Here is a 15,539-nt window from a genome sequence, read left to right as displayed (position 1 = left end):
GATTTAGCTTAGACATACCTGCAAAAATCAATCAGTTTCAATAAATTGGGAAATTGCTGCTACAATTTTGTCTGCTTTTTGTTTTTGGTTTTTGTTTTTTTTTTTTTTTTTAGTATGTAATTATTATTTTCCTCCTTGCCTTGTGTGGAAGGATGGGGCACCATGGGGACCAGCAGGGAACCTTGCTCACCTCCAGGCTGGGGGTGCTGCTCCCTCTCCCTTCCCCTTCCCCATCCCAAAGAGACACCTGGGGCTCATTTCCTTCCTCCCTGCTGCCTATTGATGGCAATTTCTCTATTTTTTGGGCATTATCTGAAATTAAAGTAACTCCCAGGAGGATGCACAGGGTGATGTCATCCCTGGGGGATGTGGGATGCAAGGGGGGGGGGGGGGGGGGTGACAGCAGTGGGTCTGGGGGTGCCAAGGAGCCCAGGGTGCCCACCCTGCCTGTCTTAACCATAACTAAAGAACAGAAATCATTAAAAAAAAAATCCAAATATTTATTTTTTTTTTCTTTTGGATCTGATACATCACATCCCCAGTGGGGACAAGTGAGGGCAGAGCACCAGCCTGACCCATAGGGCCAAAGCAGTGCCTGAGCCCCTGCAAGGGGGGACCCTGTAATGGGGGGTCCCTGATGCAAAGGGAACCTTCCCACAGGGCAGGAGAGGGGCAGGGCCACCACCCCTCCCTGTCCCCTCCCTGCACAGGGAGAGGAATGGGGTGGCACAGCCTGGCCAAACCCGAGCTGCTGCCTGGGCTGGAGAATGACAGGACAAGAGGGGAGAAAGGGTTTTGAGGGGAAAACTTTTTTTTTTTTTTTTGGGGGGGGGGGGGGGGGGTAAAAAGAGGGTTTTAAGTGAATTAAACCCCTTGAAACCCACCCGGGGCTGGAGGAACCCCGCTGCCGCAGCGCCGCGGCCCGCGCGCTCTCGTGCTGTGGGAGGGAGTAGGTAAAAATACGAATTTTCATATATTTTATTTAAAAAATAAAAACCACACGAAGGAAAAAAAAATAAAAGTAAAGGAAAACAAAAAGACCCCTCTTTGTGCAGTTTGGCTTAGTGCAAATGGGCGCATTCCTGCAGGCACTTCCCGGGGCATCGCCCCGGCAGGGGCTCCCCAAAACGAGAGAGAGAAATGACAATACAAAGAGTAAAAACCCCCCTGGGGGGGTGGGGGGGCAGGCGCCCTCCTCTGCCCTGGGCACTGGGGCTGCCCCCCGGGAGCAGGAACAGACACCCCCCTTTTCCAAGCCCCCACCGGCCACGGGCACAGCTTATTTGAGCCATGGGGGGGGTCCCCAAACCGGAGCGGGGAGGGGGCTGGGAGCAGCCAGACACCCCCTGCCAGCCCCCGCCGGCAAGGAGCGGGGTGGGATTGTTGGATTTAGCTTATTTTCAAAGGGAAAACAAGGCGGGGGGGGGGGGGGGACGGGACAAGCTCCGTGGCGGGGGGGCTGTGTGTGTGCATAAAGCTTTCGGGGGGCCGTTCCCTGAGTCCGGGGGCGCGGCCAGGGGGGCGCGAAGGCACCTCGAGTGCAAAATGTGCAAGAAGGAGGGAGCGGCGGGGCTCCGTCAGTCGAGGAAGCGCTGGCACGCCTTCTTCCAGCGGCACGCCGTGCACCACATCTCCCGGTGCTCCATGCCGTACACCTTGCGGCACTTCTTGGCCTCGCCCCGCGGCCGCCTGCGGGAACAGGGGACGAGTCACAACGGGGGGACACACGCGGGTGAGAGGGGACAGGGTGGGGCATGACAGCTATGGCTCACCTGGGCACGGCCGGTGGTTTGGGTGGTGGCGGGGTGGGGATGGTGGGGGACACTGGTGGTCGTGGGGGGGTCCGGCAGCCCTGGAGGGGACGCAACCATCATTAGACAAGGTGATGAGTAAGTACAGCCACCCCACCTCCATCCCTTCTGTCCCTGTCCCTGTCCCCCTCTCCATCCCTGTTCCCCCTCCATCCCTGTCCCCCCTCCATCCCTGTGCCCTGACCTGGTACGCGTGATCAGTGTGGACGTGGCAGCGGCCGGGGGGACCCGGGGGGCTGCAGGGGGAGGCCAGGGCCAGGTCGAGGATTGGCAGCGTCGGCGGCAGAGGAGCCTCAGGGCCGGGAAAGGCGGGAGGCACCGAGGAGGTGGGAGAGACCGGAGTGAGGCTGGAGAGCCCGTCAGTCAGCGCGTCCACGTCCATGTCCAGCTCCGTGTAGTAGAAATCCTCCTCGCCATCGCTCTGCTCCAGGTCGGCTTTCCGGCTGTAGGGAGAGCAGAGGCTGGCTGGGACACTCCCCCAGCACCAAAGGACCCTACAAGGGGTACCAGGGGTTCTGTGGGTGTCCAGGGGTACCCCATGTTCTTACCCAAGGTGCATGGTTCGGATGTGCTTCTGCATCCCTGAGGAGCTGCTGAGGACTTTGCCACAGCTCTTCCACAAGCACTTGAACATCACCTTGGTGGAGTTCTGCAGGAGAGAGGTGTCAGGCTAGCAGCCCCATCCCCATCCTCATGCCCAACCTCATCTCCAGCCCCACTGTCATCCCAACCCAAATATCATCCTCACTGTCATCCCCAACCTTACCCCCATCATCACCCACACCCCCAAACTCATCTCAACTGTTATCTCTAACTCCAACCTCTTCCTCTTCATTCCCAACGCAAATGTCCTCCTCATCCCCATCCTTACTATTCCCAACTTCACCCCCATCATCATCCCCAGCTTCACCCCACCTTTCTCTTCCGTGGGGTGGGCTCTCCAAAGACAAAGTGGGTGCCATCGGGCTCATCAGGGCCCTCATCTGGCAGTGGGCCAGGCAGGAAGGTGCTGGGGACATGGCTGGAGAGGGGGGGTGAGGGGGTGGAGGGGGTGGATCGGTCGCTGGAGGGGTCCCAGCTCCAGTCCCCGCTGGTGTTGCTGCTGCTGCTGCAGCTGGAGGACATGGCAGGAGCCTCCTTCCAGACCTCGCTGCCAGGCTCTGGTGAGGAGGAAGAAGAGGAAGGTCAGGTCCTGCCATGAGACACATGCCCAGGGATGGGAGGGACAGGGACATGCTCCTACCTGGGGCATGAGTGGCCGGTGGGTGCCCGAGCACCAGCGGGCTGGCAGAGAGGCTGGTGAGCACCGCGGCTGCCATCACCTCGTCAATGCCTGCTTTGCCCGAGAGCTTCCTGCCAGCGAGAGCACAGGGGGCTGGGTCAGGATGGACGAGCCCTCGTCTATCACTTTCCCTTCTCCACTGAGGCACCAAGACCACCCACCCACGGTGACCTGCACCCACCCCAGGGTGGTTTGTGTCGGGGTACAGGGTCTCAGTGGCCCCACCACGCTGGCAGCATCACCAGGTGGAAAGGCACCCACTGGTGTCCCACACCCTGCAGCACCATGAGATGCTGCTGAACCATCCAGGCATCATCCCAGTAGCTGGCTGGAATTCCCCTGGGCATGGCACAAGCAGCAGTGCAGGCAGAGGCGCAGGCAGGCTGCCAAAATGGCAGTGCCTGTGCCATGCCAGGGGCAACCCTCCATGCCCGTGCACAGCACCATGCCGGAGGGCACTGGCACCTGCATCCTGCCCAGGGACGCAGGCATGGCTTGCCTAAGGCCAAACAGTTCCTCGAGGTGAAAAAAAAACGACTAAAATAACCTTAGATTTAATTTTTAAAAAAGCAAGAGGTCAAGTGCACCCAAAGCATTTTGCAAACAGATAATCCAGTGATGCTCCCAGCTGGGAGTCCTCGGAGCTGCCACAGCAGGACAGCCACACACTGCCGGGGATCCCGGCCTGGCCAAGAGTGGCCAAAGTCCTCCTGCAGAAAAAATCCCGGCTCCCGCAGCGAGGCCGGTGCCAGCGGGAGGGTGGTGGCCGTGCCGGTGTCCCTACCTGTGCCGGGGCACGGGGATGCACTGCACGGCCGAGTGCAGCGCCAGGCACTGCTCCAGCCCCGCGTCCAGCACCCGCAGCATCGCCTCCTGGCTGGCAGGGTCCTGGCGCGACGCCGGCTCCCCCAGCCAGCCCTCGGATCCCAGCGGAGCCTGCGGGAGAGACGGCAGCGGGCAGCAGGGATCCCCGAGCGCTGGATTCCGCAGGGATCCCCATGACCTCGGTGGGATGGGGAGGTGGAGTTTGGGGAGCTGGATCAGCGCCTCCAGGCAGGGCTGTGGTGGGACCTTGCCAGCCACTCCGTGGGGTAAATCCCAAGTGGATCCCACCAGGTTGTAGTGGGATCCAGCCAGGAATTCCTTAGCACTCTCCAGATCCCGCTGTGATGCTGCTGCCAGCGCCATCACCCACTGGCTGAGCATCAGCAGGGATCCAGCAGGTCTCCACAGAGCCAGGAGACGACCTGACACCTTCCTGACAATGCAGCTCTAAGGTGGCAGCACCCACATCCCGGTATACATCCACACCTTATGAGTCCGCATCCCAAGTTTGTCCCGCTCTGAGCGGATCACCCGGGATCCAGCGGGTATCCCAGAGCTGGGAGCACACTCGTGCCTGCCAGGCCAATCCCAGACAGCGGCACCCGCTGCCCGAGCACCGGCACCAAGCGGATCCCACTCCAGGGGGATCCCACGTGATCCGGCACCGAGTCGATCCCGCTGCAAGCGGATCCCGCTCCAAGCGGATCCTAGCTGATCTCCCTGGGGCGGGGCTGGGCGGATCCCCGCGGCGGGAGATCCCTGGAAGATCCCAAAGGGCTGCGATCCAGGAGAGACGATCCCCGCGGGGGTGCGGCTGATGCGACCCACCACCACCACTCCCCGCTCCCAGCCGCCACAACCCCTCGCTTCCCGCCCCCCAAAGTTTATCCCATCGCGGCGCCATTTTACCGGCGGGGAAAGTTTCGGGCGGGCCGCTGTCAGCTGTCACCGCCCCCCCCGCCGCCTCCCCCGGATCCCACCCCGGTCTCCGCCACCGCCCCCCGGTACCTTGGCGGCGGCGGCGCGGGCGGCGGGCGGTGCGGGCGGGAGCGGCGGGCGGCGGCGGCGGCGGGCGGGCATTAGGACCGCGGGCGGGCGCGGGGGGTCCATGCGCGGAGCGGCCGCGGCCCGGCGGGGGGAGCGCGCTCCGCCGCGCGCGGCCCCGGTGTCGGCGCCGGCCGGGCCACGCCCCCCGAGCGCCGCGCCATTGGCCGAAGCGCGCGGGCTGGAACGCGGCCGCCGCTTTCCGCGCCGTTGATTGGCCGCGCCGCGCTGCCACTTCGCTCGCGGCGGCCACGCCCCCGCCCCCGCGGGGCCGCCACGCCCCCCTCCGGCCCCGCCACGCCCCCGCCGGCAGCGGCCATCTTCGCGCGCCCCGCCCTCCCGCCGCGCGCTGCCCGCGGGATCCCCCCCCAAAAAAAGCACACCCCCCCTAAAAAACCCCACCCTACTTCCACCAGGCCGCCCGTGTCACACCCCCCCTTCACCCCTGAGTCCCCGCCGGCACCCCTGAGTCCACCGTGAAGTCACCCCCTCTTTTCCCGCCAAACTCGAGGGGCGCCCCAAAAAGTTGCGGAGGACCCCCGAAAGTTCCGATTTTGTTGTTACGGCGCGGGATTCTGGGCTCCCCGCAAATAAACGCGGGGATCCCGCCACCGCGGAGCATCCCGCAAAACTCCCGACGGCTCCTGCGGACTTACCGGGGTGAAACTGGCAGCGTTAAAATTTGGGGGATTCGCGCAAAAGTGATGTTCCCCGCCAAGTTATAGGGCTGCCGATAGGTTACAGGGGTTCTTCAAACGTCGCAGAACTCCTCACAAAGTTATACTCCCCAGAATTTACAGAGTCCCCCCAAAGTGCTCTCTGAAGTTTTAAATCCCCTGCAATTTGCCCGTAGGGCTCCCCCATCAGCACTAGGGCTCCCCCAAAAGTTACAGACACCTTCTGCTAGAAAGGGGGTGTGGTCCAGGTTTTTGGGGTGTGAGCGCCGTTCCCAGTAGGAAAGAAGTCCCTAATTCCACCGTCAGTCCTGCCCACCATGAGGAATCACTGCCAAAATCCACCCAGAATGGCAAGGCTGGGTGTTGGGGGGGGGGGGGGGGGGGGTACCCGGGCTGCGAGGGGTACAGGAGGAACTTGGGATACTGAGGTGCATGGGGAGTACATGGGGTGCATGGGGAATGCATGGAATGCTTGGACTGGGGGGGGGTGCATGGGGTTATGGGGAACATTGGGGTGCCCTGGGTACGTGGGGTGGCAGGGGGTACCTGTAGTGCAGGGGGCATGTGGGGTCCATGTGATACATGGGGTACGTGAGATTTTGGGGTGCAGAGGATGTTTGGGGAGCTCCGGCTGGCGCCCACCCGCGTTCTGCTCCTTGCCTGCCCCAAAAACCCGCGGGGCCGCGGGGACCGGGCGGCGGAGAGGGGTCACCAGGTCCTGCTCCTGCCGGATTGACCGACCCGCAGCCTGAAGGCCAGGACAGAGTCCGTGCGGCTGTCGCGGGTGGTGGCCCCCGGCTGTTCCCCCCTCCCCCGCCTGTCTCCTTTGCCGGACACGGCTGATCCCCGTGGCTCGGGGGCCGTGGGGCTGCTGGGGCGGCATCCCGGGGATCCCCTGCCTGGGGACGCGATGTTCCCAGCTTGGCTCCTGGGGTGCTTGGCCACCCCTCGCTCCCTGCTCTGGTGGAGGGGATGCTGGAGGCGCCGCTTCCACCCTGCGTCAACCCCAGGCGCTTTCCTATGAGTGAAAGAGCAGCAAACCGGGAAAATCCCCACGAACCCGGCCAAGCGCCCGGTGTCACCCCGGCACGGCCGCCCGCGGGGTCTCCCTGCACGCCACAGGACCTGGGGACCAGCCGGGTGAAGGGCAGTATCCCCCGGGAACCGGGACACCCGCGGGGCCCCCAAAATCTGCCCGGGCAGCACAGAAGGATGAGCACAGCCGGAGTAGCCTTTATTCCCCATCCTGTCCCGTCCCTGAGGAGTCCGATCCCGCAGCCCCCGTTAGCGCAGCCCTGCAGGAGCCTGTGGGGCCCGGGGGAGGATCCGCGGCCGCCCCCGGTCTGGTTTAATGGTTAACGGCGGCCGAAGCGCAGAGCTGGAGGCTCCGGCAGCTCCGTTCGGTGTTGTGCAACTCCACGAGTATCGCCTATCCTTGCACAGGCCGCCACCAACCCGACCCCCGGCCCGGGAAGGGGCGTTCGGCAGGATGGCATCCCAAATTAAAGTAGTGGCCATAGCACGTCCTGAGTTGGAAAGGCCATGCAAGGATCATTTAGTCCGGCTCCTGGCCTTGCACAGGACTCCCCCAAGAATCACCATCCCTGGGTGATCCCCCCGTGGCACCCGAATGCCCTTTCCAGGGGTTGGCTGTGGACTGGACTGTGATGCCCCTCTCTCAGGCGGTCTTGCAGAGGGAGACGCGGCCGTGCCCGCACTGCCCGTGTACCCCGGCTGCCTGCTGGGGGTGCGGAGCTGCCGGGGGATGTGGGGCTAGGCGGGCTGCGGAGCTGTTCAGGTGCGGGGCTGGTTTAGGTGGAGAGCCCTGTGCTGCCTTCCATCCAGAGAGCTGCGCGGGCTGCGGAGCCGTACGGGGTGCAGGGACCTAGGGGGTGAAGATTCTTGTAGTACAGAGCCCCGTCGAGCGCTTTGCAATGTGTCACGCCGTGCAGGCGCCACACCGCGCAGGTGTCACACCGTGCAGTGTGCAATGCGCCTTGCAGCACCGTGCTACATCCTCCAGCGTGCAGGACTATAGGACTTGCAGCCCCGTTCAGCCTCTTACGGCGCTCGCTGGGCTCCTGCTCGCTCCCTCTTGTGGGAACGGCACGGTTCAGCACCGTCCCTCGCAGCGTGGACAGAGCCCCGCACGCGTCTGTCCCCCGGGGCTGAGGCGGGGTACTCCCAGCCCTACCTCTCCCCTCGCTCTCACCCTAACCCCGACCTTCCCGACCAGACCCTGAGACTCCAAGTGATGTTTGGGTTGGGTTCGTCATTCACCACCCAGATTTCGAGCCTCCAGCCAAGACTCCAGGCACATTTTCCATCACCCTGAGAACTGGGCAGTTGTTCTCTTATTTGAATCCCGTTCTCCCAAATCCCACAGGAATTATGGGCAAGCGGGCAGCCCTGGATAGCTTCTGCTGCTGTTTGGGCAAATTGGAGACCAAATTTGGCCACCTCAGTTCCGCCACAGCGGGAGTTTTCTCTTCCCTGGTGCCCTTCCCCAGGGAGGTGGCACAGCGGTACCCACATCCCAGCCCACGGGTGGGAGCGCGGGGGCCGGAGTGAAGCCACACTAATCCCACACGGAAGTGATGCTCCTGTGCCTGGCAACACAGCCCAAAACAGCTCCCAGGGGATTCAGATGGTGCAGGAGGGACCCAGCCATGTGCGGTGGGATGACGGAGAAGGGGAGCAAGGCAAGGATGCGGCGAGGGGCAGCGTGGTGGGAGCCCACAGGTGGCTGTGGCGGACTGGCAGCAGGAAGAGCGCGGCAGCACCGGCACCAGCCGCTCTCTATCAGCGCCCTTATCTCGCAGGGGGATGGGAGAAGCTCTCGAGTGCGGCTGTGGTTTGGCGTCGAGCGCGGGGCGGACGACGCCTGGGGTGCTTCCAGCTCTAACGCCTTCCCCGGGGTTTGCTGAGCCCCGCGTTTTCGTTTTTAATCGCTTCACCTGCCGCGGTGCAGGGGCAAAGATGCTGAAGGAAGGCGCGTCGCTTCCTGCCGCAGAGCCCGGCACGGCACGGCACGGCACGGCACAGCGGCTGCGGGCTCCACCCGGCTCCAGTGAGCGCCAGGCCACCGTGCCACGAGGTCAGGCAGCCACACTGTGACCAGGGCCACCGTCATTGCCTCACCACGGCGTCCCTTGAGGCACGGATATACAACTCCACCGAGGAGGAAAGGAGGGAAAGTTTTTTGACTCTGGCGCACATCCAGCTCAGGCAAGCTTTTTTGGCACGTGGAGGCTTCAGGACCCACAGGAGTGATGGGGAGCAAATGCTGGGAAGACATAGCCTGGCTTCTACCCCAGCTCTGTGCAAGGTTCTGCTCTGGCACAGACCACCTCATACAGCAGCTCTTGGTGGCTGTGTGTCCCCATTTCAGAGGTGCCAAACCACTTATCCAGGGCAGGTGCACTCACAGTCACGTTGTGTTCAAAGCTGCTCTCCCAGCACCCATTGCAGCAGCAGCAGCAGCAACAGCCTCCAGAACCAAGGATTTTGACTCAGTTTAAGACTGTAAACCTTCTCTCAGCCTTTTAATGGTATTTGGGAGAGGGCTGCCCATGGAGACACCCTTGCATGAGTCTGAAAGGGTGGGAATGGAGGATGGAGCAGAGCTCACAGCCCACAGCAGTGAAATTTCTGTGTTATCCTGTACAGGGTCAGGAGATGGACTCAATGATCCCTTGGGGGTCCTTTCCAACTCAGGATATTCTATGATTCCATGAAGGCAAAGGGCTGACCCCATCTCCCCATAACAAGGGACATTCTGTGATGGGAGCAAAGCTTCTCAGGGCTTCCTTGGGGCTGGAGGGGGCCCTGGTCTCCCCCCCAGGAAGTGTGAGAAGGACAGAGACCCTCAGTCTGTCAGAAACCTCCTGCTGAGGGTCTGATCCTGCAGCCCAAGGCATGGGGCTGGCTGCAGCCCCATCACCCCCCTGCCCAAAAACCTGACTGGTCCCCGCCCTGTTCCCATCTTGGTGCCTGTCTCACTGGGGTCAGCACCCAGGACCCCCAAACTGCCCATCCTGGGACATCCTGCCATCAACCCGCTGGCACCAGCTGGGCTGGGATGGGACATAGAAGAGTGACAGAAAATATATACAGAGAGTGAGTGCAGGGATGCAGCTGCTCTGGTGGGCACAGGGCTGCTGGCACCTGTCCCTTAGGCACCCGAAGGTGTCCAGCCAGGTGGGACCCCCTTGTGGCACTGCCCCTGCCCCTGGGGGGGCTATAGATTGGTGATGTAAACCTCCAGCCCATTGGCTGCTGTCCGGGCAGAGGCTTTCCGGGGCTCCCCTGCCCAAATGTCCACCACACTCTCATACAGGTTCTCAGGGACACAGGGCTTCCCTGGCTTGTCCCGTTTTGCCGCCTTCTTCCAGTTGATGTCCACAGCCTCATAGTCAGGGTCAGGGCCACAGCCCTGAGCAGTCCATGCTCTGTTGTTGATGGACTCGTAGCAGGGGTCAGGGGGGCCTGGGGCTGCTGGGGGCCCCTCCTGCTGGCGTGGGGGTGGCCACCCAGAACCCACCTCCTTCAGAACCCTCAGGGTTGATGCAGGGACCTGGGATTTCTTCTTGGTGGCTTTGCACACCGTCGAGTACATCTCCTCCAGCTGCAAAAGGAATTTTTTGGGGAGGTGGAAGTTTGGGGGCAATCCCTGCCCACTGCAGGGTATCCTCATGATTTTGTCCCCCTCATCTTCTGACAGCCCCCCAGGAGGATCCTGGCAGAGGATCCTAACTTACACCCTGCTCCAAACATGGGCACTACGGGGAGAGAGGGAACTAAATTACCTCCCATGTACCGCATCCCTGCTGCCCCCCAGAGTCATACCTTGTCTTGAGGGGCACTGCCTGCACCATCCCAGCAGTGCTGTGCTCCAGGGGGTCCTGCCACAGCCCCATCCTGCACCTCCACCGACACTGCCTTCTTCACTTTATGGACACAGGCGTAATCAGCTGCCCCATGCGCAGCCCGTGGAGGGGACACCTGGGTGCCAGCTGGCATGGGGGGCACGGGGGCATCCTCCCCCCCCACTGCCAGGCACTCATAAACAGAGTCTGGTGCTGGTTTCCTCAGCGGGGTGAAGAGCAGGTTGGAGTAGGTCTGGTCGGGGGCTGGGGAGGTGGCCAGGGGCTCAGGGATGGGGATCTGGGGCAGCTCACGGTGCAGGAGGCCAGAGCTGTGCAGGGATTCGCCTCCAGGGGCCGTGGGACAGTGGAGATCCAGGCTGGCTGGACGCTGCACTGTGGGGAAAGAAGAGGAAATGATGGGATGCAACAGGCACCAACCCCTGCGCCAGCACAGTGCCAGCACTGTGGCACCTCTGTCCATGACAGGATGTACTCCCTGGGCAGAGCGGGGACTGCTGGCAGTGGCAAGGGCCACCAGCCCCTTGGGCTCCCCCTACTCCACAGCCACTCACCGTCATCTCTGACCTTCACCCGGTACAGCTCGTGCAGCTTCGTGTCCGACTTGCTGAGTGACCGCAGCTGTGTCTGGCAGAGCAGGGCCTGCCATGGGGGAACAGACACACTCAGGCTGGGCTGAGAGCCCAGACCATCCCCCAGGGCTGATTCTGACCCCCAGATGTACTCTTACCTCATCCATGAGCTTCACCCCATCTGGAGCAACCTTCTTCCTGCCCTTCCTGCAGGGAGAAGTGGGGTTGAGCCCAAGGCAGATGGCAAAGCCAAGGCTGAGGAGCAGGTGTCCTGGGTCCCCAAAATGGCACTCCCAAAACCCATATCCTGCTCCTTCCCCAGCCCCACAGCAGGGTCTGTGCTGGCTGGGGACACCACAACTGCATCCTGCACCCCACTGAGCTGTGCAGGGCACCACTGGCACCACCCTCGGCATTGCCCCTGGCATTGTCCATCCTGCTCACAGCTCAGCCTGGGCTCTCTGGGCTGCTCCTCTGAGGTTTTGGGGTATAGGGTGTGTTTCAGGGGGCTGCAGCACACAGGGATGCAGGATAAAGCTAGGTAGAGATGCACTGGGGTGCAGATGGGGGCTTGGGGTGAGCAGAGCAGCAGATCCTTGTGGTCCCAGCTCAGGATGGCCACACACAGAGTCTCCACATGCAGCCACCAAATGCCAACGAGGGATCCCCAGCCCCAGGAGGGAAAGTGGACGAGCTGTGGGCAGCACATACCGTTTACAGGCAGCACACAAGGTGCCCAGGTAGACCAGGCCACCGAGCAGGGCCAGGGCAGTGCCAGCTGGCAGGAGCTGGGTCCCTGTTGTCCCTTCGCTGCTGGCTGCAGCCATGGGGAAGCCACTTCCAGCACTGTGGGGCTGAGCTCTGAGGAGAGAGAACATGAGTTGGAGCTCAGCCAGGAGCTGCTGGGCTCATCATGCCATGAAATGGTGCTCTATGACCCCTGCAGCACAGTCCCTGAGCAGGGGGTCTCTCTGGATAGGGACACTTCACTGGGTGTCTCGCAAGCAATTGCTGTCCTCAGAGTCACCATAACACCTCCAGTGCCCAGCCCAGTTTGGGCATTTGGCAGTGGGTGCTCTGCCACCACCAGGGAAATTTCAGATTTTGGTTCCTTTTGAAAAAAAAAAAAACAATCCAACAAAACCAGCAGGATTCAAGCTCGCAAGTTGCCACTGAAATGGTGAAAAGGAGGTGCCCAGCAGCCCTGAAAACCCTCTGGAGACACCCTAAAAATGACAGTGCTTTCTTGGGACACTGGGACACAACTCCAGGCTGTGGGATGGGGGTGACTCTCTTCCTGAGCATAAGGGAGGCCAGTAAGGACAGGCAGGATGACTCAATTTCCTGGAAACAGGGTGAGCTTCAGTGTCTCACTCCTCTCCCTCCTCATGCCCTGGACTCAGCAGAACATACCAGGACACCCTCCTTCTGCAACGGATTCACATGGACCCCACATTCCCTGTGCCACCAAAACCCCAGGTCTGCAGCCAGTCTCAGCCGTGACACCAGAGCAGAAAACACCCAATCTTCCCACTCCTTTCCTCTGCCTAAAGCTGTGCCTTGTCCAAATCCAGCCCTTGTCCCTGTGCTTTCCTCAAGGCAAAAATCACCCCCTGCAAACTGTGGCAGAGGCAGAGCAAGCGGTGCAGGGGCAGGAGGGTGCTGGGGAGCCTGACACAAAGTGTGGATGCTCCCCAGCCTGTCAGGATCACCCCCTTCCCCAGGAAGCTTTCTGGTGACCCCTATCCCATCATTCCCATGCCACCATCCCCGTCTCTGCTCCGCTGGGAACCCAAAGCAAAAGCTGACACCCCTTCACCTTCACTGGCGTCTGCAGGTCCCAGCTCTGCACAGCTCAGCTCTGTGCACCCTGCTCTACAAAAAAAGGCTGGCCTAACACCAGCACCCAGGAAATGCCTGATCTGAAAGGAGATGGAGGCAGTTCCTGGAGTGAAACACAGCTTCAACAAGCCATGGTAGCCGATCCAGATGGGGCCAGCAGTAGGGTCCCTGGGCACAGCTGGGCAGGCTCAGCTTTCACCAGGCACAGATAGGAACCCAGAGATCTGGCGGGATATGTTGAGCACTTCTTACTCACCCTCTTGCATATCTTCATCTGGATGACAAAGCCCAGATGAGCTCTGGTGAGAAGCCACCCTTGTGTAAAACCCAGAAGCTACTGCAGACCCTCAGGAGCTCCCCTCTCCCCAGCACCCCAGGTCCTACAGCAGCATCTTTGGCACATTTTTACCCCAATAACCAAAAGGTCTCTGCCCATTAGCAGCATCCTTTTATCTGGGAGCATCCTTTTATCTAAGAACTTCCCATGCCTTTGGAAACTACCCTGACTGAAGCATGAACCCTGGAGAGCAATTATTTCAAGGTAGAAAGTGAGACAGAGAGGTTTTAAGGACTAACCAGGCTGGACAGACTGGCTTAGATCAGAGCTGGGAAGGGAAGGCTGCTCCTTTTCTAACAATGTTTTAATTAGGCAACACAGCTTTTCTGTCTGAGCCTACTTTAATTATTCGGATTACCTGCAACAGGGCCGGTGTGTTAGACAGAGCCTGGAGCTCCTCGCTGGACTTGTTCAGCTCATTAGAGTGATGGAATCATGGGCTGCAGGACCAGGGCAGAGATGAGCAGGCTCTGGAGTTGAGGAGACAAAGTTCTAACAAGGTTTGATGGCCAGGAGCTGGTGTGATGTTGGAATCGAGGTGGGAGCTTTCAGCATACTGAGGCAGGCACACACGGGGTAGCTTATCCCACAGCAGGGGGATTTTCCATCCCTGAATTTTGAAGATTGAAAGGAGAGACTTCCTTGAGTAGAAATGAATGCAGAGAAATTCTTCTTGCCTACTTTCCGTAGAGCAAGTTGGTGGTTGCTCCAGGATTTCTGAGCAGTGAAACTGTGCAGTGCATGCTCCTCAAGTGTTCAGGCTCAGCAGTCACTGGGAGAAGCCACTTCTTGAGACAACATGTTGGTTCTCCCAAAATCACAGCTTTGCGAGCAGAACCCAGTGCCTGACTAAAGACACTCAGGTAAGACTGAGTAGGCTTGCAAGGAAAAGTCTCAGCCAGACCTTCTGAAACCTACACCTGAATTTCCTGCCAATGAAGTTATCGATCTCCCAGCCCTGGGGCTGCCCCCCGGGGCAGGAGACTCAGCAGACAGCGTTTCGTAAAGCCTGGCTCTGCCAGCAGAGGCTTCAGGCTTTGAAGATGAGGGCGGTCACAGCCGCTGAGTACGTGCCACAACACCCTGAGCAGGATCACTCCTCAGTGTGTGACACCCGAGCACAGGCACCCTAAAGGCAGATGGGTTGCTACTCCAGGATGTGGGAGTATTTTGTGAGTCCTACAAAAGGTGCAAGTTTCTCATCTGGGCTTCCTGAAAGCAAGATTAAATTCACTGCCAAACCAAGTGCTGTTGATGATGATTCTGCCTGGCCTCTGATTCATCTCCCCAGATAAAACCACACTGTTCAGTGCGGGGTGGCAAGAAAAAAGTCTGTGAAGCTACTCAAAGCCTATTTGCACAAAACCAAGAGAAACATTTTGAGCTGATTTCCATCAGCAACTGTGCACACAGCTGCAGCAAGCTCTGCTCAGGTACCCCAGGGAGTTGTGCTTCAAAAAAGGCACAAGAAGCAGAAGTAGATGGATTTTTTTTTTTTCAGTTACAAAAAGTGAAAGCTCTGTTTACAGTCAGTCACAACACTGAATCTGCCCTGGATCATGGGGTGCAAACAGTGAATTTTAAGACTATTTCAAAAAAGCAGGCATGAGATCTTACCCACTTTGCTCATCTCTGTAATGAGATTTCATGGCCAAGCACCTCTGGGGGCTTTTCATTTAGTAAGTGCCAACCATACTTGTAAATGCCAGACCCAAATATCTGAAAACTTGGATGGAGACTTCTAGCTGCAGCTCTGATCACTGCTCACATGCTGGAGTGGCTTTTGAGAAAATATAACTTTAAAACCTTCAGGTGAGTGACTGTCAGCCCACACCACAGGGCTCTGCTTGAAGCTGACACCATTTCAAGTGACTTTTCTTTCTTCCCACCCTCCCCTGGTTGCTGACCACTCACTTGGGCAGAGAAATGCTCTTCTAAAGCAAGAATCAGCTCAAGAGGCTTTCTACAGAGCTGAGCCACAGCAGGAGACCAGCGGACAGCTCAGAGCTGCTGTTATGGGAAGCCAGATTCCAAACTACAGGATGGCTATATTAAGGAGATGTGTCCTCTTGAGAGCCATCTGCCTGCCACAGTGGTTTCCTTTGCCACAAATGCACTACTTTTACATCATCTTAGGTTTTCAAAGACAGCATTTCAGTGACCACACTCTCAAGTGACCACATTCTCCAAGTGACCTCGTCACCCAGAGACAGGAGCTCAGCACTTCTCCATTGCACACACAGCAATACTCCTGTCCCCTTCC

The 15,539-nt window shown here is 59.8% G+C and overlaps 2 protein-coding genes across 2 annotated transcripts; both read right to left on the bottom strand.

The window, feature by feature from the left end:
- Positions 1-1,577: 1,577 nt before the first annotated feature.
- SLC2A4RG (SLC2A4 regulator) lies at positions 1,578-3,982 on the bottom strand. The gene is made up of 7 exons (XM_062505217.1): positions 3,878-3,982; positions 3,055-3,164; positions 2,727-2,971; positions 2,360-2,460; positions 1,996-2,254; positions 1,773-1,852; positions 1,578-1,689 (listed from the first exon to the last, which is right to left on the bottom strand). Exons 1-7 carry the CDS (start codon positions 3,958-3,960, stop codon positions 1,578-1,580), a joined length of 990 nt encoding a protein of 329 aa, XP_062361201.1. The 5' UTR covers positions 3,961-3,982.
- A 5,866-nt stretch (positions 3,983-9,848) lies between these two features.
- Positions 9,849-12,023, bottom strand: LIME1 (Lck interacting transmembrane adaptor 1). The gene is made up of 5 exons (XM_062505369.1): positions 11,809-12,023; positions 11,256-11,304; positions 11,080-11,167; positions 10,488-10,900; positions 9,849-10,266 (listed from the first exon to the last, which is right to left on the bottom strand). The coding sequence occupies exons 1-5, from the start codon at positions 11,973-11,975 to the stop codon at positions 9,880-9,882; spliced, it is 1,104 nt and encodes a 367-aa protein (XP_062361353.1). The 5' UTR covers positions 11,976-12,023; the 3' UTR covers positions 9,849-9,879.
- Positions 12,024-15,539: the final 3,516 nt, after the last annotated feature.

The sequence above is a fragment of the Cinclus cinclus genome, chromosome 18 (genome assembly GCF_963662255.1).
Source record: "Cinclus cinclus chromosome 18, bCinCin1.1, whole genome shotgun sequence".
NCBI classification, from domain to species: domain Eukaryota; kingdom Metazoa; phylum Chordata; class Aves; order Passeriformes; family Cinclidae; genus Cinclus; species Cinclus cinclus.
The sequence above is the reverse complement of the archived record's forward strand: the minus strand, read 5'-3'. Positions and strand labels throughout refer to the sequence as shown.

What these genes read in the sequence shown, in the direction of transcription:
- SLC2A4RG (XM_062505217.1), bottom strand. Translation starts at nt 3,960, where the DNA reads ATGCTGCGGGTGCTGGACGCGGGGCTGGAGCAGTGCCTGGCGCTGCAC. An exon ending in ACCGGCCACTCATGCCCCAG is followed by an intron (nt 2,972 to 3,054) that starts GTAGGAGCATGT and finishes CCTCCTCACCAG; the next exon opens with AGCCTGGCAGCGAGGTCTGG. An exon ending in AAACCACCGGCCGTGCCCAG is followed by an intron (nt 1,690 to 1,772) that starts GTGAGCCATAGC and finishes CTGTTCCCGCAG; the next exon opens with GCGGCCGCGGGGCGAGGCCA.
- LIME1 (XM_062505369.1), bottom strand. Translation starts at nt 11,975, where the DNA reads ATGTTCTCTCTCCTCAGAGCTCAGCCCCACAGTGCTGGAAGTGGCTTC. An exon ending in TTGTGTGCTGCCTGTAAACG is followed by an intron (nt 11,305 to 11,808) that starts GTATGTGCTGCC and finishes TTCTCCCTGCAG; the next exon opens with GAAGGGCAGGAAGAAGGTTG. An exon ending in GGGTGAAGCTCATGGATGAG is followed by an intron (nt 11,168 to 11,255) that starts GTAAGAGTACAT and finishes CCCCCATGGCAG; the next exon opens with GCCCTGCTCTGCCAGACACA.